Consider the following 21,474-nt stretch of genomic DNA (forward strand, 5'->3'; position numbering starts at 1 on the left):
TAGATAACAGATAACAATAACCCAATCATTATAGCACAAAACCCCAATTAGAAGGAAAAAAGGAAGAAGTCTCAAACCTCGCAATAACCCAATCGATTCACCTCTTTGAAGCAGCACCCTCTTCGATTCCCCTCTTTGAAGCAGCACCCTCTTCGATTCCCCTCTTTGAAGCAGCACCCTCTTTGATTGTTCAAGCAGCAGCAGCCAAAACCCCACAATCGAATAAACCCAATCGATTCCCCTTTCTCAGAGCCAACAATTGAACCCTAGAAATCGATGGCCCTCTTTCTCAAAGCCATCACAGAGTCACAATAGATTCATGCAATTTCAATTCACGTAGTAGAATAGATGAAATCGCAGTTGAGATAAAATCGCAGTTGAGATTGAAATTGCAGTTGAGTAGAATAGTAGGAGAGACGAGTGAAATGAACATTTTAGTCACCCGCATATGTGTGTTAACCCGCGTTTGTTTTTAAATCTTTTTTTAAATTATTTCTTCTTACATTGGTAAAAAGAAAACCGACACTGTATATTATCTTAATAGCGTCGGCTAAAAAAACTGACACAATAGCAACACCAACAGCGTCGGTCGTTTGACCAACCGACATAGAAGACCAAACTAGCGATGGCATTCAATTTGACCGATGCTATTCTAAATCTACAGCGTCAGTTAATTGAAACGACCGACGCCTTTAGCTTTGAAAAATAGAAAAATGCCCCGGTTCTCTATTTAACCGACACATTAGGCAGAGAAGAGTGTCGGTTCTCTATTTAACCAACACTATAGGTGTGACTCCTAAAGTGTCTTCTGTACTAGTGTCTCCAAATCATGAGTAGGATATTTCTGTTCGTGTGGTTTCAATTGTCTTGATGCATACGCAGTCACCTTATCGTGCTGCATCAGAACACATCCTAATCCTTTATGAGAAGCACTATAAATTACAAAATTCCTTTGATCGTCTGGAAGTGAAAAACAGGTGTCGTGATTAATCGTTGCTTCAATTCCTGAAACTTTCTTCACATTTATCGTTCCATATAAACTTTTCATTCTTTCGTGTAAGCTTTGTCATTGGTGTTGCAATCCTTGAAAATTTTCGAACGAATCGACGATAATATCCCGTTAATCCCAAGAAACTTCTTACTTCGGTGGGTGTTCTCGATCTTTCCCAGTTTGTAATGGCCTCAATCTTTGCTGGGTCCACTTTGATCCCTTCATTACTGACTATGTTTCCTAAGAACTGAATCTCCTGTAGCCAAAACTCACACTTCGAGAATTTATCATATAACTTCTTTTTTCTTAAAATCTCCAAAACTGTCCTCAAATGTTCCGCATGATCCTCTTCCGTCTTTGAATAAATCAAAATATCGTCTATAGACATAATAACGAACTTGTCCAAATACTCCTTGAATATTTTGTTCATCAAGTCCATGAACGCTGCGGTGCATTGGTCAATCCAAAAGATATTACTAAAAATTCATAATGTCCATACCTTGTTCAGAAAGCTGTCTTTGGTATATCTTCTGGCTTGATCTTTAGTTGATGATATCCCGATCTTAAGTCAATCTTGGAGAAATACTTGGCTCCTTTTAACTGGTCAAACAGATCATCTATTCTGGGTAACGGGTACTTGTTCTTGATTGTAAGCTTGTTGAGCTCCCTATAGTCGATGCACAATCTCATGCTTACATCTTTCTTCTTGACAAATAATACCGGTGCACCCCACGGGGATACACTGGGTCTGATTACTCATTTCTCTAATAACTCTTGCAATTGCTTCGCTAGCATTCATTTCAACAGGCGCCATTATGTACGGGGCCTTGGATACTGGTTCTGTTCCAGGTACTAAGTCGATTGCAAATTTAATTTCTTTTTCTGGAGGAAGTCCTAGTAACTCATCAGGAAACACGTCTGGAAATTCATTGACGACTGAAATATCTTCAAGTTTCACTGGCTCCTGTCTCCTATCACTCACATATGCCACGAAATGCTCACATCCTTGCCGTAGTAATTTTTTGGCTTAAATCATCGCTAAGAATTTCTTTACCTGCTTCTGACCTTTGAAGGTTATTATCCTTTCGTCTGGCATCTTCACCATTACCTTCTTATTTCGACAATCTATCTGGGTATCGTGCTTAGATAACTAATCCATTCCTAAAATAACATCAAATTCTCCTAACTTAAATGGTATCAAATCTACACATAACTTACTACCAGAAATCTCAATCTCACAATTCCCACAAACTTGATTAACAGATACACATTCTTGGTTTGCTAATTCCACAGTCATTATTTCATTTAAATACTCAACTGGACAATTTAACTTACTAACAAAATCTTGTGAAACAAATGATCGAGTTGCTCCCGAATCTATTAACACCTTGGCACATAAAGAATTCACATTAAGCGTACCTGCCACGACCTCAGTATCCTGGATAGCATCCTTCATAGACATGTCAAAATTTCTAGCCCTTGGAGTCTCATTCACTGCTGGGGTAGATCCCATAATCCTCAATGCATTACTGACTGGGGCTGGTGTCTTGCAATCCCTAGCCATATGTCCTGGCTTTCCACATTTAAAGCACGTAAATCCAATGGCTGGAACCTTAACAGCTGGATTCTGAATAGGCTGATCCTTATTTGCTGGTTCTTTTGCTGGCTGATTTCGGCACTCCCTTGAATATGCCCTTTCTGGTTGCACTTAAAACAAACCACATTTAACTTATTACAAACTCCTCCATGCTTCTTCCCACATACCTGACAATCTAGAAAAGTTAACCTCAACTGATTTGCCTGATTCGCATTAACTGGACGGTTGCCCTGGCCTCCGTCGCCTGTATTTTTTCTCTTGAAATTAAAATTTCTCCCTAGCTGAAACTTGCCCTTCTTAAAATTTGGAAACTTTCCTGGTTGTGACTAACCTTCATTCCCTTCAAATTTCTTTTTCTTGCTTTCTTTCTCCTTTTGTGACATCTCACTCTCTGTCTCTGTAATCATAGCCTTCTGTACAACTCCTGCATAGGTATCCAATTCAAAAATGGCTACCTTCCCTCTGATCCATGGCTTCAAAGCTTGCTGGAATCTTTTAGCCTTCTTCGTGTCAGTATCCACATATGACGGCACATACCTTGACAATTCCTCAAACTTACTCTTATAATCCGTCACCGACATATTCCCTTGCTTTAATTCTAAAAACTTCAGCTTCATCTGATCTTGGACAAACTGAGGAAAATACTTTTCTAAAAACAACTCCTTAAACCTCCCCCAAGTAATAACATCTGTACCTTCCAACGTCTTTACCATCTCCCACCAATATGTGGCCTCATTCTTCAAATAGTAACTTGCAAACTCAACCTTCTATTCCTCCTTCACTTTCACTAAAATGAATGCCTTCTCTATCTCCTTTAACCAAACATTTGCTTGAATCGGCTCTAAGGAACCCTTAAATTCTGGTGGGTTTACTGCCTGAAAAGTTTTGAAAGTTACCTGGGGATTGGTTTGTCTTTGTTGTGGTTGTGCCAGGTGAACTGTTTGTTGGGCCAAGATTTGAAGAATCTGGGCTATTGCTGGGTCTATAGGTCCTGGGTTCACATTCTGATTTGTATCATCTTGGTTGTTATTGTTGTTGTTGGTTTTCTGCATTCTGGGTGTTGGTGCGAGTATTTCTTCTGGGAGGCATTTTTTGTAAAGAATCAAACAACTTATTTAGCTTTTAAATCAAATCCTTTTCATAAAAGAAAAGTTTGTAAAACAAAATATCTCTATTTAAAACGGTTGTAACAGTTGAACTAAATAAATTGCAATATTCTTTACAGAATATAAACAGTTATGGAAAACAGGGTACATGGTATCACAAGGGTATAACTGGTGCAATAAATAAGGTAAAGTAAAACAGGTGCAGTAAAATAAATGACACTTCTGGAAAAGAAAAGGTACTGGTATATATATATCAAAAGTTTTGGGTAGTACAAGCGTAAAGATGCTTCGGAAGTAAAAGAAAAAAGGTACAACAACCTACTAACTAGTCAGCAGCTTTAGTATATAAATACAACCCAAAAGTCTACAGATACATACACACTACTGTACATACTACATCATCAAAATAACACTGATCATCATCTCTATCTCTGGATCTCTGACTCAACTCCAAGGAAACTCTGGTCCTCCCAGGCTCTCAAAGTCCTTCATCACCTCAGTAGCCCATCCCATAAGTGCATCAGGGCCTCAGCCAGGTAATGTAGCTCCATGTAGCCTAGCCTCAAGAATCCTGCATTTCACATTAATCTCCTCCTGAAGCTCCCTCACACCATGATCAACATCAGTAGTCCTGATGATATGCTGCAGTTCTCGGATCTGGGCCAATATGGAATCACACTCCAATAAAAGAGCCTCATACCGGTAATAAGGAACTGGGTGCAATGTGGACTGGAATGGGCCACCTGTATCTGAATGCCCAGTGGAATCTTGATCAGCTGGTGGAGGTCCTCTTGTTAGATATATTTGATAATGTCATGACTAATATGATTTATGTATAGTTTTTAGATCTTACTTAAGCAGGACAAATCAGTACTTAACTGAAATCAGCACTTATACTGAAGCCAGAACTTAAGTGATCAATACTTAAGGATCAGGAGATATTTATTAGAAGATAATATCAGGACTTAAAGGAAACTTTCAGATAAGGAAGGCGATTGATTGAAAGGAAAGAAGATTGAGACAAACGTAAGAAGAGATATGCATGAAGAAGGAATTCTATAAAGAATGGAATACTTGGAAGAAAAGATAACTGATTGATATATTTTAGGAAGCAGAATTCAATTCCATATCAATTAGCAATTATCTTGTAACTGTGTAGTATATAAACACAGACATAGGGTTTACACTATAAGTGTTATCATTATCGAGAATATTATTCATTGTAACCCTAGCAGCTCTCGTGATATTTGTTCATCACTGAGAGAGGACAGTTCCATATTGTAACAGAGTTTATTGCATTGAATAAAGTCTGTTTTATGTTACTTGTGTTATTTGAATTCGATTTGATTGTGCTATACACTGTATTCAACGCCCTTCTACAGTGTGTGTGACCTAACAAGTGGTATCAAAGCAAATCTGTTAACACACAAACATATTAAGATCCAAAAATAATCATGTTTGAAGCAGAAACTCCAACCAAACCCACCAAAACTAAAGAACCTCCAAAGACTCAAATCCACATTCGATATGAGACCATTAGAGTTCCCATACTGAAACCATCTGAATATCCCATATGGAAGGTGAGGATGACTATGTTTTGGAAGCTACTAATCCGGAATATCTTGACAGAATCCATGAAGGACCTCACAAGCCAAACAAACTTGTAGTTGCAGTTACATGTGAAGCAGCAAAGTCTGTACCAAAGTAGAAGAGTGATTACACTGCTGAAGATATCGCATCAATTGCTAAGAATGCTAAGGTACGACAGTTGCTGCATAGTGGCATTGATAATGTAATGTCGAACAGGGTAATTAACTGCAAGACTGCAAAAGAGATATGGAATGCGTTAGAGACAAGGTGCTAGGGAACTGATTCGATTAAGAAGACTAGGAAAGCAATACTCACTCAAGAGTATGAACCCTTTGACTCAAAGTCTAACGAGTCATTGACTGATCTATATGACAGATTTGTCAAACTCTTGAATGATTTGTCACTGGTTGATAAGGAGTATGATATTGAAGATTCAAACCTTAAATTCCTGTTAGGTCTTCCTGAAAGTTAGGATTTGAAGGCAACAATTATAAGAGATAACTATAATCTTGAAGAAACAACTCTTGATGAAATTTATGGGATGCTCAAGACTCATGAACTTGAGATGGAACAAAGAAGCAAGAGGAAAGGAGGAAAGTCAAGGACATTTGCTCTTAAGGCTGAAGAAGAATCCCACAAGGCAGCTACCTCAAGGAAAGGCAAGGGAAAAGCGCTCATCACAAAATCTGATACTGAGTCATCAAGTTCTGATAGTGATGATGACTCAGAAACTGAAAGCTTTCCTGAGATGGATGCTGATGAAGAGATTGTGAAGCTGTGCGCTCTTCTGGTGAAATAAATCATAGGGATTACATATAGGAAGTTCAGGAAGGGAAAAAAGCTTTCCAGGAAAGGTGCAAATTCTGATAAGAGGAATTTCAGAAAGTCTGAAGGCAAAGGAGGAAAGTCTAACAGAGGAGATTACACAAATGTCAAATGCTACAACTATGGTGAGAAAGGCCACATATCTCCTGATTGCAAGAAAGTGAAGAGTGACAAAGGCAAAGATCTTCTCATACAAAAGAAAAGCTGGACAGACACTTCAGATTCTGAAAGTGAGGAGAACTATGCCTTGATGGCAAATGCTGATAGTAGTTCTGATGCTGCTGAGTTAAAGGTACCTCAAACTACTTATGCCTTTCATACTGATGATATTAATGAGTCGAGAAGATATCTTAAAACCATGTTCATTAGTTATAGAGATCAAACTTTAACATGTGAAAGATTAACTTCTGAAAATCTTGCTTGTAAAAATAAGAATGATTATTTAGAAAAAGAGTTAGTCATATTTCATCAAACTCAGAAAGATAGAGATGATGTTTTCTATGTTAGGGATGAAGTACTTAAAATGAATGAATCTCTAAAAACTGAGCTAGAAAAGGAAAGAGCGATTATCAGGACTTGGACTAACTCTGGCAGAACAACTCAGAATTTGTTAAGTAGTGGGAACTGGAAAGAGGGCTTAGGTTATGGAGATGATAAGAATGATAAAGGAACTATAGAAATTAAGCCTAAAGTTGTTAAACAAAAGCCAAATCTAAAACCTGTTAAGTTTGTACTTGTAAAGTCTGATACTAAGAAATCAGAAGTTAAAGAGGAATTAACTTCTGACAAACTAAAACTGGAAATGATAACTGAAGTAAACGCAGGCTTAATGACGAAGAAGCAGCTTAAGCATAAGCTGAAAGATGTTAAGAATGTAAACAAGGTTCAATCACCTAGGAAAAATAGGAATGGAAAGGAAGGTGTGAATAAAAGCAATGATTATAAGCCTGTTCCTAATGCTCCTAGAAAAACATGTCATAACTGTGGAAGTTCTAACCATCTGGCTTCTTTTTGTAGGAAGAATAAGAACATAAACTCCTTACCTTCAAAGTCAGGAGTTAAGAGTCAGTTTGTTAGATATAAGCCACATAATCCTTATTTTCATTGTGGTAGTTTATGGCATTCCATTTATACTTGTAAGGAATATCATAGTTTGTACTATGATTATATCAAATAAAACCTTCTTTAAAGAAAGTTGGCATTGTTCCTTCTAGTGTAAGTTCTGATACAAAGTCTAATAGTGTAAATGCTGATAAGAAAAATGTTAACATAAACTCTGATGCAAAATCCGCTGCAAATGTTAAGCAACTTAATAAGGCCACAAGATCCAAGCAAGTCTGGGTCCTTAAAACTAATCATTAGTGGTCTTTGTGATTGCAGGGCAACAGGAAAAACATCTTAGTTCTGGACAGTGGATGTTCAGGACATATAACTGGAAATAGAGGCCCTGCTATCAGACTTTGTGGAGAAAGCTGGCCCAAGTGTTTCTTATGGAGATGGCAATATTGGAAAAACATTGGGATATGGAAATATTAATCTTGGGAATATCATCATTAAAGAAGTAGCTATGGTCTCAGGACTTAAACACAATCTGCTGAGTGTTAGTCAAATCTGTGACAGAGGTTATCATGTGGATTTCTTTGAAGAACACTGTGAAGTTGTAAGCAAATCAATATGCAAAGTTGTTCTGAAAGGATATAGGCATGGTAACATTTATGAAGCCAAGATTTTAACAAATATTCATATCTTGCTGGATCAAGGTTTCTTGAATTTTATTCACCTTGGCATGAGTTGTTGAGTGTTGACCTTGAAGGTGCCTTGTACTCAATACAGTAACTCTCAGTTGTGCCTTGAAATCATCATTTATTAGCATTTCATCAGCTTTTGCCAGATGCTCAGCAAGAATCTTTTCAGAAGGAACAAAACTAACTGAGTTCCATTCTTTAGTCCACTCCTTTCCTCTAGGAGTTTCACTCCATGGTACTGGTGTTTCTCCTCTAACAAACTTCTTCAAGCCAACCTTTGACAGAATTACCTATATTGAGAAAATTCAGGAGAAGCAACAAACTCAGATTGATGAAATTTTAAAGAATCAAGCTTCTCACCAAACTCAACTCAATGAGATCCAATCCTCAGTGGAATTTCTTATCTCTCTTCTTTTACCTGCTGATGCCAAAAAGGGGGAGAAAGTGATTAAGTCCAAATGCAAATCTATTCAGACACTGAAGGGAAAGGATGATGGAAATGATGACCAGGGAAACTCTGATAAGGGTAGAGGTCAAGGTCAAAGCAAAGGATTTTATCAAGTAAAGCTAGAATTACAAGTCAGGGAATAAGTTCTGATACTAGGAGAAGAATAAGTTCTGATTCTGGTAAAAGGATAAGTTCTGGTGAACATCTGGAACTTGATGAAGAAATTTCAAAGCAGTTATTTCTTAAAGAAAATACAGGAATGGACTTTGAGAGTCTAAAGGAAGAAGAAGCTAGACTCAAAGCAGAAGGTGTCAAGATAAAATCTAAAGCTTCTGTTATTGAAAAGAAATTTCCAAAGCCTAAGGGTATTGTGATAAAAGAAAGAACAAATTCCGAGGCAACCAAAGCCAAATCACAAGTTGAAATTGATCCAAGGTCCAAGGGTAAAGAAAAAGTTAATAAACCTGTAAAGGTTTATATGCTAGTCATGGATGAAGAAATAATTGTTGATGAAGAAGATGCTAGTCTTACTCTGATGCAAAAGAAGATTTTTCAAACAACCTCTGACATGGCTCATGTTGTTCAGAGTCAAGATGTAATAAGTTCTGATATGACATAGAAGCAAGCAACCTCTTGTATAGCTCAAGTTGGCTTGATATCAGATGATAAGGAAAAGGAATCCTCTGACATTGCTCATGTTATACCTTCAAAGATACTCCAACCAGGATTCACCAAAGCTAAACATACTCAATCTTTGAAGACTGTAACAAGTGGTTTTGAAGCAAGAGTTGTTACAGGAAAGGAAGCAAGAGATAAATATGGATTGGGTAGTTTTGATGAAAGAATAGTACATAACACTACCAATGATCCAACTTCCTTAAGTGAACAAGGTGTTGGAGCAACTCCTGAAAGATTGAATCGACTTGAATCTGTACAAATGGTTTACCATACCTTTTTGAAAAAACATATCTTGTTATATTTTATGATAGATGGAAGGGTATACCATATCAGGCAGAATGCTATACCACTGAAGTATTTTGAGGAACTGGAACATGTCCTATTCCTACTTCAAGTGAGAAACAGATTAACAGATAGTGCTGCAGGTTATTTAAAGTCACAAATTCAAAGACAGAAGAAGCTTTATTCTGTAAAGTCTGATAGCACATATTGTCCCAAGTATAGAGATCACAAAGGTGATATTGTTAAAATGAACCCTAACTCTACTAAGATTATAACTACTTTTCTGGGTTATAAGGCTGTGGAATTCAATTTAGAGTCTGACAAGGCATATCTGATTAGACTAGATCAGGAGATATGAAAAGCTAAGATAAATGATCTCAGAGCAGCTATTTTTCAAACTGGTGAAGATACAACTGAATTGATAAATGCTAAAAGGAGGATGGTTAATGAACTTGAATATGGTGAGAGATGTCTTTTGAAGAACTATCTCAGAACAACTCCTGACATCAAAGAGATCAGAAATTGAAGCCAAGTCAAAGATCTACAACTGCTTAAATTCTGAAGTGTGTACAGACTGAAGCTGTTATCAGACCTTAAGATGGTAAAGCTAAAAGGACTGTAAGTTGTAGTTATCTAGTCAAATTCTCATGTATTTGTACTTAATATTCTTGACATCATCAAATATTTGTTAAAATTGTATATTATGCTAATTTATAAGTTGGGGGAGATCGTTAGATATATTTGTGATGTCATATGTAATACGATTTGTGTTTATTTTTCAGATCTTACTTAACATGACAAATCAGTACTTAACTGGAAATCAACACTTATAATGAAGAAAAAACTTAAGATATCAGAACTTAAGTTATCAGAAGATATTTATCAGGAGATAATATCAGGACTTAAGGAGACTTTCAGATAAGGCAGGCGGTTGATTGAAAGGAAAGAAGATCGAGACTAAGACATAAAGAAATATGCATGAAGAAGGAATTCTATGAAAAATAGAATACTTGGAAGAAAAATAACTAGTTGATATATTTTAGGAAGCAAACTTATATTCCATATCAATTAGAACATTATCTTGTAATTGTGTAGTATATAAACACAGGAATAGGGTTTACACTATATGTGTTATCATTATCGAAGTTATTATTCATTGTAACCCTAACAGCTCTCGTAATAATTAGTTCATCACTGAGAGAGGATAGTTCCATATTGTAATAGACTTTATTGTGTTCAATAAAATCTATTTTCTATTACTTGAGTTCTTATATTCGATTTGATTGTAGTAAACACTGTATTCAACCCCCTTCTACAGTGTGTGTGACCTAACAAAATCCTAAAAATTATGTTACACCCCTAAAATATATGTTTCTAACATCCGTACAGATGGATCATCGAAATTTTATTTTAAAAGAATCGATACTTCATTTGCAACAATAGCGCAGTTTAGGTGTTTATTTTGAGTGCTTTGATTGCTATAATATCTCACAAACTAAATATATAAAATCCTAAATTTCATGGTACACACCTAAAATAGATAGTTCCTAACATCCGTATGGAGGGATCGTCGAAAGTTTATTTTAAAAAAATCGATACTTTATTCGGCACAATAGCGCAGTTTTGGGGTTAGTTTATTCTGACTACTTTGACTGCTATATTATCACATATATATATATATATGTATAATCCTAAATATGATGGTACACCCCTAAAGTAGATAGTTTCTAACATCTGTATGGATGAATCATCGAAATTTAATTTAAAAAAATTAAAGGAGTCAATTAAGGAGTCTTTTCTTTTAAGTAAAAATCAATTGTTTGTATAAGATTACATTCAAACAATGTGGTATAAAACACATTTTCATCTGTGGTGTAGTGAATTGCACCTCATATTGCTATGTGGGAGGTCACGGGTTCAATTACCAGGTTGTGCAAAATTTTTATTTAACCTTCAATAGTACTTCAACCTCACCACAAATGTGTCCCACCTGTGGCCACATTAGCAGAGTGTACCCTTCACCATGTCATTAGTGGAGCCCCACCAGATGGGGACCACAATCACCACTTCAGCCATGTGGGAACCCCAACTGGCACGTCAATAGTGTGGGGCCCAGAACTGGCACGTCAGCAGTGTGGGGCCCATATATGGGGACCATACTGTCACGTTAGCAATGTAGGGCACACATGCGGGACCCACCAGCCACGTCAGCAGTGTGGTGTCACCCATGTGGGGACCAAAGCTGCCACGTCAGCACGTGGGGAGTATGTGGCCCACAGATGGGACCCACCGGGGTCATGTCAGCAACTGGAACCCCGGGTCATGTCAGCAACTGGGAACCCCCAGCAGAATTTTAATTGTTTTTTAAAAAAAATGAATATTTTAGTTTATACTATGGCTTGGCAACACTTTAAAACCTATGCTAATATAATAAAAACATATTATAATAGGGTAGATTATCATAATGATATGGTAAAATTTTCTACGGCAACATCACTTAATCATGTTGTATAAGGTCGTTTATGGCGTAGTGGTAGTTAAAAGTCTCTGTTTTGACATCGGTTCTGTACTAATGTGAAAGACTCTATAATACATCATTTCTAACTAAATAACTGATGTATTAAACATACAAAGACATTACTTACTATCCGATATCTTAGACACGTACTAAGATATCCGTTAATAATCGATGTAAAAAATAAGAACGATGTCAATAAACAAAATATATAAATGATGTCTATATATAAACATACATACATACATGCCAAAAACAAAAATAAGCCGAATCAATCATAGATAAATAATCAAAACTTTGATTATCATTATCAAACTAATACAAAGCATTCGAATATAAAACACTGACGAAATAAAAGTCATATATAATGTCAAATAAATAACATTATTATGTTAAAATGAAATTCATGTACTAATCTTTTTCAATGAGAATTTTTATATAAATGCAACAGTTTAACAATCCTCTCTAACATCTGCAACACGCGCTTGCATTACCACAAGATGCATAAATTTTAAAATTTTTAGTTTTTATATAAAGCTTAGCTTCGTTGTTATTGAACTAATTTGGAGATGTCAAATTTTTAAGCATGACATTGACAGTTTTAGAGCACAAAACAATTAATGTGTTTCGCCACTTGAAGCCAAATACCTGGTAGGAAAATACAATTCAAAACTATCCTATTATCATGATCTACCTTTAGGTATGCTTTAGACTACCCTATTTTCATCAGCTACCAATATCCCCCTTAATATTCACATAATCAACATTAATATTTGTGACCAAATTTTTAATTTGACTATTATGAGCCACTACATCACTATCATAATTTAACAAACTACAAAAATGCAAACTTTCAGTACAATTCAAAAACCTAAACATTCCATATTATAGCCTTCCCTTATGTTGTTTTTCAAAACCTTCTATCAAACCTTTTGCATCAATATTGTGGTTTTATCAAGAATTGGTCGGTTAAAAAGCTAAAAATGTCAAATTTATATGGTCGATTTAAGCCTAGTCAGTTATAACATTTGGTCCTGTTGAACCCTTTTAACCTCAGTCAGTTATGTCCCACCTCAATATATAGAAAGTGGGGTCTTTTCTGTACATATGGCTATACATGTCAATAACCGACCAACCTTAACCGACCAACCTTAACCGACAAACATTTAAGGATACGGTCGGTTTTACTCTTTAATACAGTCATTTATGTATTCTGGTAGTCGGTTTTTACTGTATTTATGGTAAAATTTGGTCGGTTATGTCTTAGGTCGGTCGCTTTTTTGGGTTTTTTAGACAAAAAAATAATGGTTTTCTGCAGTTCCTGCAGTGCCATTCCAAAACCAAAAATGGATTTCCAAAACCAATAATACAATTTCAAAACCAACAATGCAATTCAAGTACACAAACAACCTAAAAACATTCAACCAATAAAATTAAATATTCACAAACATACATGATAAATATTAAGCGAGAAAAAGTTAAATTTCATTACAAACCGAGATAATACCAATTTTAAGGATGATATAACCGGACATCCAACAAACTGGTGCATCAAAATTGTCTTAACTTACAACAGAAGTTCCGATTTTTAAATTAATTAAAGTTCATAGAACTTTATAATTAATCCGACAAAGAAACAGAAGAAGATGATCCACCATCATTATTTTGGCCACCATCACCAACATCAGCACAACCACCACTATAATTACCACCGCGACCATCCTCATTGTTCGAAGCCTCATCCTCGGTGGTATAATCATTTTAAACCTCCAAATAAAGTTGTTCCTATATAATATATAAACCTGTATAAACCAATTTAAAAGCAGGAATAAAATTAAATTTACAATATACCTGTTGAACCTGCGTTTTAGGTTTTTCGACAATATCTTCAATTAATGTTCCGACAATGTGAACAACCTCACTACCAATGAGATTATTCCATTGCAGCCTCTGACTTGGGTTAGAAGAGGGCGGTGCGTGCAAATGTGGGTATTTCCTCATCGAATATCTCATGAGCGAATCGATGTGGATTGGCGCGGATGAGAATGAGTCGGCTTCGCCTCTGGTGGAATCTCTATAGCGTGTAGTTGTGTAGGAATGAGGTCAGTGGCTCGAGCATTTTCACCTTCGAGGAACCCCGTTGCTTCCATCCACTGATCCTATAGGTCATCCCTCATACTTGTTTGAGTAATATCCAAGTGCATCCACTCAAGTATAGAGACATAGCATTCCTGCACAGTTTTCAAGTGAAATTATAACAAAAGAAAATTGTAGTACTTATAATATAAACAAGCAAGCATGTACACTAAAACTATTTGAATAACTACCGCAATGTGCATGGCATGCAGAGTAGTGTAGATGAGATTTTATGGATCAGAGCCGACTCTCTTATGACATTTATCCCACACCTCAAGTCTGGTTGATTTCTTCTTGTTTTGCTTTATAATTTCCTTAATATCAATAAATTAATTATATTAGCATATATAGTTTGGTAATAAAAACTTGAGTGTGTGCGTAGATGTTTAAATAAGATAACTCCCATATGGTATTGAATGACCGGGCATCGGCACTATGCAACCTTTTTAAGAGTTGACGATTAGCGGCTCCGAGGATGACAAATGTGAATGTCCCTTATTGGTTTCCCAATTGTTCAACATATCTTTCCAAAATAAAAGGGACCAATATGATGGCTTTAACAACAACCTGGACACCCCGGTCTCCCTTTCCATTTTCTTGGTTCTTTTTTTAAGCTCATTCATAGTCCTTTTAAATTCTTATGGTAAGATCTTCGTACTTTAGGTAAGGTTGAACTTCAGGAGATTTTAGAAGAACGTATTCTTTGAAAACTTTTAATTTATCGGAATTTTGTACGTCAAACAAAACGTCATTACGATGCAAAGTAATCTCCGAATCAGAGGTAAAGAAAAAGAGAACAAATATCAAGAATATCCTCTTCCATATAATGTTCGATAATTGAACCCTCAACTCTTGCTTTATTACTGACTTTTTGTTTAAGTTTCCCGAAAAAACGCTCAATCAGATATATCCAATACCAATAAGCAGGTCCATCAAGTCTAATTTCTTCCACTAAATGTATAATCAAGTGTTCCATCAAATCAAACCAACTTTTAGGAAAATTTGTTTCTAACAAGCACAATGCTTTAAGAACCGATTTTTTCCATTATTTTCAAATCATTTTTTGTAACCACCTATGACCGCAAATATTGATTTTTGTTTTTGAAATTACCGTGATGGCATCCACAATAGGTGTCGATAGAAGTTCACGAATTGCAAGAGATAATAAGTTTTTTACAAAAATATAACAATCACGTGATTTAAATTCATAAAATATACACTTCTCATTATTGTAACAACGAGATATATTTGAAGACTAGCTATCTAGAAGTTTCAAAGAACTTATCCATTGACACAAAAGTTTAAGTTATTTTCTAGTGAAAGAATAAGGTGCGCTAGGCGACTTGTCATTTTCATCGATCCATAAATGAGGCAATGAGAGGCCTTAGACAAATATTAATATCTTTACCAATGCTATTCGGAATCAGCAATATATCGGTCATAAATATATAAGGCCTTTTCATACACGTCGATGGTGGAAGATTATAAGCAACTACAGTCAAGGGCCACACACTTTTTATGTTTTTTTCCGGTAGGGCCAAAAGGATTGAAACCATCGGTCGCAAGGCCAAACCTTATATTGCGAATCTCTTGAGCAAATGATGGATATCAACGGTCAAAATGATTCCACTCTTCTCCATCTGCAGGATGACTGATTTCTTTATCTTTATATCACGATTCTTATACCTTCTCCTATGATCGGATGTATCCGATGACATATACATACGTTGTAGTCGAGGAAACAAAAGGAAAATGTCTTAAGAATTTTTAGTATTTTCTTACCATCTTTTCTCGAAACATCTCGATTACGATCTTGACCACTATATCACACACAAATTTATCCTTCACATCTCCATAAAATAACATACAATCGTGCTGACATAAATATAATTTTCAATATTCAACCCTCAAACCCTTTATAATCTTTTTCATTATAAAATAAGTTTGAGGAAACGTGTTTTTTTTGGTAACACATCCGTGAAAAGGTTAAGCGAACTATCAAAAGCTATATTACTATACTGTGAGTTATTTTTGAATTTGGAAAATTCATAGTAAAGCTTATTCTTGTATACTTTGTATTACCGGGATAAATAGGTTCTCCATTTTCAACAATCATTTTATACAAATTTTTGGCAATATCATTTCCATCTTCTTCTACATTACTAGTTCCCCGATCCACGGTATCATAAAATTCACGATTTCTTCTGGAAAAATCGTTCAACATCGCATTCAAATCTACTAGTTGTTCTACCCTAAGAGGTTCCGAAATACAATAATGATGATGTGATGTTCGACAACGTTTCCTTCCCACTTTTTCGATGATCGACATCCATATGATGTAACCCTCAAGTGTCCCTTTAGCGAGCAAATAAAATCTAAAATCCTCAATATCTAACCAATACAAATTCTTACAATATTTACAAGGACATTTCATTCTACCATCTTATTTCTTTCCATTTTTTCTTGCAAATTTAAAAAAAAAATCTACACCACTTCTCTATATGGGAGTTAACGACGTGATTTCCAATCCAACTTCGATCAATGTTTGTCATCTACATACAAACATTTTATAAATATAAACAAGTAATTTGACAAGTATTTCATGAAAAAATATGCATTTAATGTAAATACACACATATTTAATAATATAACACATAAACAAGTAATACACACCCACACATACAAACACAAATTTAATAAAAAAAAAAAAGAAAAGATTTACATTATATGTTTGTATCACTTCTCGTTCTCAATTCTTTCTATTCTTTTCTTTTTTTCAATTTCTACTCATTTGGAGATATGAGAGCTTAAAACCGGCTATCCTTGAGTTATGACTTTCGTACAAAACTATGTTGTTCCATGGTAAAAATGTACAAATTTTTCTAAATAAAATCACTTTTTAATATTTTTCTGGTAAACTCATAATCAACCATGATCGAGGGTCAGTGTGATTCGTGCCATTTCAGCAATATAATCGACCACATCTCTGTGCTCGATTTTAATGTTGCCACGTCATCAAAAACGGTATGATTTTGTCGATTCATACAGTAATAACCGACGATTACGCGGTCAGTCGGTTTAATTTGCCGAATTTTCGTGCGGTGCTTTTATGTGGTCGGATTTATTCTCTTTTTTTCCAAAAATATTATTTTGAAAATAAATTTTTAACTAATATACTTTTTAAATAAGTTTAAAATGTAGGTATTTTAGACAAATTTTTATACTTATTTTTAATTACCTTTTTTTAACAAAAGAACTTCTACCTTGGCCTTAGGATATGATTAATTTTTTTTTTGCTAACAATCACGAAATATTATTATCATATTAAGTAAAAGATGGTTAAGGTATATGTTCAATGGTGTATTTTTTTCCTAAGAACAAATATATACTATCAGCCTTAGCTTATATGATTTTTTTTCCTTAACAACCACTAAATATTATTATCATCTTAAAAATACACACTAATAAATAACTGCCAATTACATCATGCTATTGGTGCTTAAATAAACTAGTAACACCAAATTGCTGATTAAATAAACTACTAACACATAACAAGCCAATGACAAACAACACATGCTCCTGCCAGCTATATAGCTAAAAAACAGCAAGCATCTTAGTTCAATATTTGGTAATTAAAATAAAAGTGTTCAGCATATGGTAACTGCATCTTAGTTCAATATTTGGTAAGTAAAATAAAAGCATCTTAGTTCAATATTTCTTATTTCATCTAGGTATATATCCAAATTTTCATGGTTCTTGTGAGTAGCTAGAAAGGAAAATGTACTCTGATTGGCCTCCAAAAACCTGCACACAATATGGTTAGTGTTGTTTATTAGTATTGGCTCAGCAAAGCAAATTGAGGAACAAAGCCAACATGCTCTCATTATTTTGGAATAAAAAGAAATTATAGGACCATAGACTGAAGAAAGTTAATATAAAACTGTAGGACGGCAGCCTTTGTTGGTAGAATTAGTAAAAACTGAAATCTTCTGCAATGCAGTTAATCAAAAGAAAGAGACATACTTCAGCAATTCAATTATCTCTTGTTGAAGTTTCAGCAGTGATTCCTCGTCAATGTTAGCAGCACGCAAGAACCTTGGCAACTTAACTGTAATTGAAATAGATGATCAATTAACATTAAAGAATTCCCCATCATAAAAGCCTTGATTTGAGGTACAGGCAAACTTGTCTATGTCTGAAACTCTTGTCATTTATATATAGCCAAAAAGTCTAGTAGCATGATAGGTCTTGAAATGAAATAGTTTCATACTATTTAAACTGATGCTTTCAAAGTCTCTGCAAGCAATTATAGTACCTAGCCACCATATTAAATTAAAAAAAAATAGCATGTATAGAAAAGAAAATACCATGAAACTTCATTTAAAATAATCTAAATAGCTCTCTAAGAATTGTCTAGCTTACCAAAAAGACGCAAAAAATGTTCAGCTCCATATATGGTTGAAGGCTGGATATTCTTTGCACGCACTTCGTCATATTGCTGGAGCTCAGTTTTGTAGAGAAGCTTTGTGGACAACGCTTTGTTGAAGTAATTGCACAAACCTTTTAAGATTTCTGGAATTGTCTCTCTTAACCTTTAACCCCAAAGCAAAGCATGTCAGAAGTTAGATGACTTCTAGATCAACAGAAACACCTAGGCCGTGGAACTATATATAAAGAAATATTACAAAATAAAACAACAAAAGTTAGTGACATCAAATATTTTTTATTATATCACTGAAAGTAAAAGTCAGTTATTTCTTTTTGATGTTGACCTACATATAAAGAACAAACTGTTGTAGAATACATTGTAGGATTTAAGCCTAAGCACACATATTCTCAAATAATTCAATACTAACATCAATTATAAATAAGAAACTTACTCCTCATCTTCATTCACCCTGAACTCATTGAACATCTTCAAAATGCCATCGACGCTGGGAGAACGCGGGAGCCCAACAAGCTGTAAGTCACCAGGCAAGGATATAAGTATGAAGGATACATAGATCACATACGGTACACTAACTATGAAGGTATAATATCAAGGGCAGTTCAAGGGAGCTAATTCATATCACTGAAAAATTTCGAAAAAGTTAAATTAACATTATATTAGGATCAAAGAATTCCCAATCGAGTTAGTGCCAGAAGAGGTTTACAAGAAATGTAGATGATGAGTTTGATTCTAAACTCCCCCTGCTCCACACCTTTGCTTAAAAAATATATCAACTAACTGAAAATATAAGATAGTTTCATTTAAGATTATAGGATGGACTTAGAGCTAAATATATGATGTGTACCTGGTTAGAAACTTGTACAGTGAAGATTATATAAAACGAGGTGAAGAGTTTAATTTAGTAAAACAGAAATTCGAGTACCTTTGATGAATTTGTTACATATTCTCTATCATTCAAAAGTTGAGTCTTGAGTGCCTGTGGTATTTCAATACTCAACTTATTTTCCTCCATTATTAAAGGATCCTCCTGATAAATAACAAAAATTGAAATAGCATTTAACTGACTGAAAAATAAAATGTAAGAAACAATTAAAATATGAGTCTATCCAAGATCTAAAAGATAATAATTATTATTAATATAAATAAGGCACAAGATATAATGGATAGCACAAAAATTGAGTGACATTGGTGATCTAACAATAAAAATATCACTAGATATTATCACAGCATTAACAACATCATGAAAATATGCACTTGTCATTTTTAAATAACAATTGAGAGCATAATTAACTTGAAACCATCAACCTCTTGTAATCAAAGTGTTAGTCTTTTATCATTGTTTGAACCTCGAATGGCAAAAATACTTTGCATTCTTGGAGTTCATTTCGGTCTTTCTCAAAAATTGGATTATAACTCAAGAACCTTCACTTTTATCTTACTAAGAATATGACAATTATTATTTGCATACCACCTCAAGGTGTATCTTGGAACCACCTCTTGTTGCATGTGACCATAACATAGGTAATATTAATTAAAAGAAGGCGAGGTTGAAACAAATACAAAATATTTGTGCATATAAATATACCATAGCTGATCTACCACGCTTCCCCAAGTGCTTTTGAGAACATTCTTCACTAAATTTCTTGAGGAGTTGAGCATCTAATATCCATTCATCGTACCTGTGAGTTTGAAAGTTTTTAACAATGTTCTAGGAGGAGGCTAACATGCTTAAAAAGCAAGCTATTAGAAAAAATATGAACATAAAATAGTTGAACAAACATTGAACTAAAGAACTTTTCATGAGCATGTAACCCACTCAATAATATTCAAATTAGCTATTATAACAATAATAAATAAGATAATAATGGATTTAACATAATATAAAGACTACTATAATTGATCTAATTACAAGAACACAAACGTATTAAGGAAAGAAATTATAGAACAAAAAATTTATTAGAAAAAAGTATTTTATTCTCAATGTAAGGTGCTTCCTCTTACTAACCTTTTATTCCAACCCTGCACATATAAAGTGACAATAGGTTATTAAAAAATGATTAATACTAATAATATTCATTGCTCATGAAAAAATACAAGGTTTTAATAAAGCAATACTCACAATATAATGAACCCAATATGTCCATGCCTCTATTTGTTTCTCGTATTCAACCTTGCGCACCTATAAAGAAAATAGAATTTATACCTTTTTTATTGCAAAAGCAAACCAAAAGAATGTTAAAGATGCAAAGGCAATAAAAGCACAAAAGATGACTGACCAATTGCTCAAATATATGCAGCAAGGTGGTAAATACTTACGGAATCACGCTATATTAATGATAAAAGAAAAAATAAATATGCAACAATGACTTTCATGAGGAGCTAAAACTAAATACCTTAGTGCACATTTCATGTATTTGGACATAGTCACTATAGTATAAGTGCACAGCAAAAATCAACATCTTTGGGATTTAATCCTCAAATTGTGATGTTTGATATGATGTTTGCGAAAAAAGCACTTTGACAACTTCAAAGTATGTATTAACTTCTTCAAATAATCTGAATCCTCTTGAGGACAATAAGAGAACTTCAAAGTATGTATTAACTTCTTCAAATAATGTGACGATACAATAAGAGAATTGTGAAATAACAATGCATCAATTATTTTCCCTTCCCATATAATTATATCATGAGCAATCAATGTAAATCACCCAAATTCAATCACACACATTAATTAAAACAGATAGGAATCACTCCAATGATAAAGAAAAACTTAAAAGATAAAATTGCAAGTGCGATACCTTGGCCGGATACCACTTGCCACCATAAAAGGCCAGGACTTTTTCACCTTCAAGATAAAGACTGTTTGTAAGAGAATAGCGTGAGACTCCACTGTTTGATCGTCCCATTTCTGTATGAATTTTGTTTCTTTCAACCTACAATTACAATGGTTGTTATATCCCTTTTGAAACAAACAAAATCAAGACCTTATTATAACTCTTTATAAACATAAACTTGGCTACATAGGATAGAAGTACCTGTTCTTGACTGACTGATTGGCTAATAGTTTGTTAATTTTTTTGCACCAGATCTAAATGTCTAAGACTAAGAGAG

At 34.5% G+C, this 21,474-nt stretch overlaps 1 protein-coding gene across 1 annotated transcript; it reads right to left on the reverse strand.

Moving 5' to 3' along the window:
- Positions 1–19,092: 19,092 nt before the first annotated feature.
- Positions 19,093–21,269, reverse strand: LOC141705054 (protein MRG1-like). Its single transcript, XM_074508126.1, has 6 exons — positions 21,162–21,269; positions 20,483–20,542; positions 20,369–20,382; positions 19,949–20,042; positions 19,286–19,390; positions 19,093–19,140 (listed from the first exon to the last, which is right to left on the reverse strand). The coding sequence occupies exons 1-6, from the start codon at positions 21,267–21,269 to the stop codon at positions 19,093–19,095; spliced, it is 429 nt and encodes a 142-aa protein (XP_074364227.1).
- Positions 21,270–21,474: the final 205 nt, after the last annotated feature.

This window comes from Apium graveolens, unplaced genomic scaffold, assembly GCF_009905375.1.
Source record: "Apium graveolens cultivar Ventura unplaced genomic scaffold, ASM990537v1 ctg8487, whole genome shotgun sequence".
Taxonomy (NCBI): Eukaryota; Viridiplantae; Streptophyta; class Magnoliopsida; order Apiales; family Apiaceae; genus Apium; species Apium graveolens.

Bases quoted from the DNA above. Each gene is read 5' to 3' on its own strand.
- LOC141705054 (XM_074508126.1), bottom strand. From the start codon at position 21,269: ATGGGACGATCAAACAGTGGAGTCTCACGCTATTCTCTTACAAACAGT. The intron at 20,543-21,161 runs GTATCGCACTTG...TTTTCTTTATAG, and splicing joins GCAAGTGGTATCCGGCCAAG to GTGCGCAAGGTTGAATACGA. The intron at 19,391-19,948 runs GTATATTTATAT...GTTATTTATCAG, and splicing joins AGCGTGGTAGATCAGCTATG to GAGGATCCTTTAATAATGGA.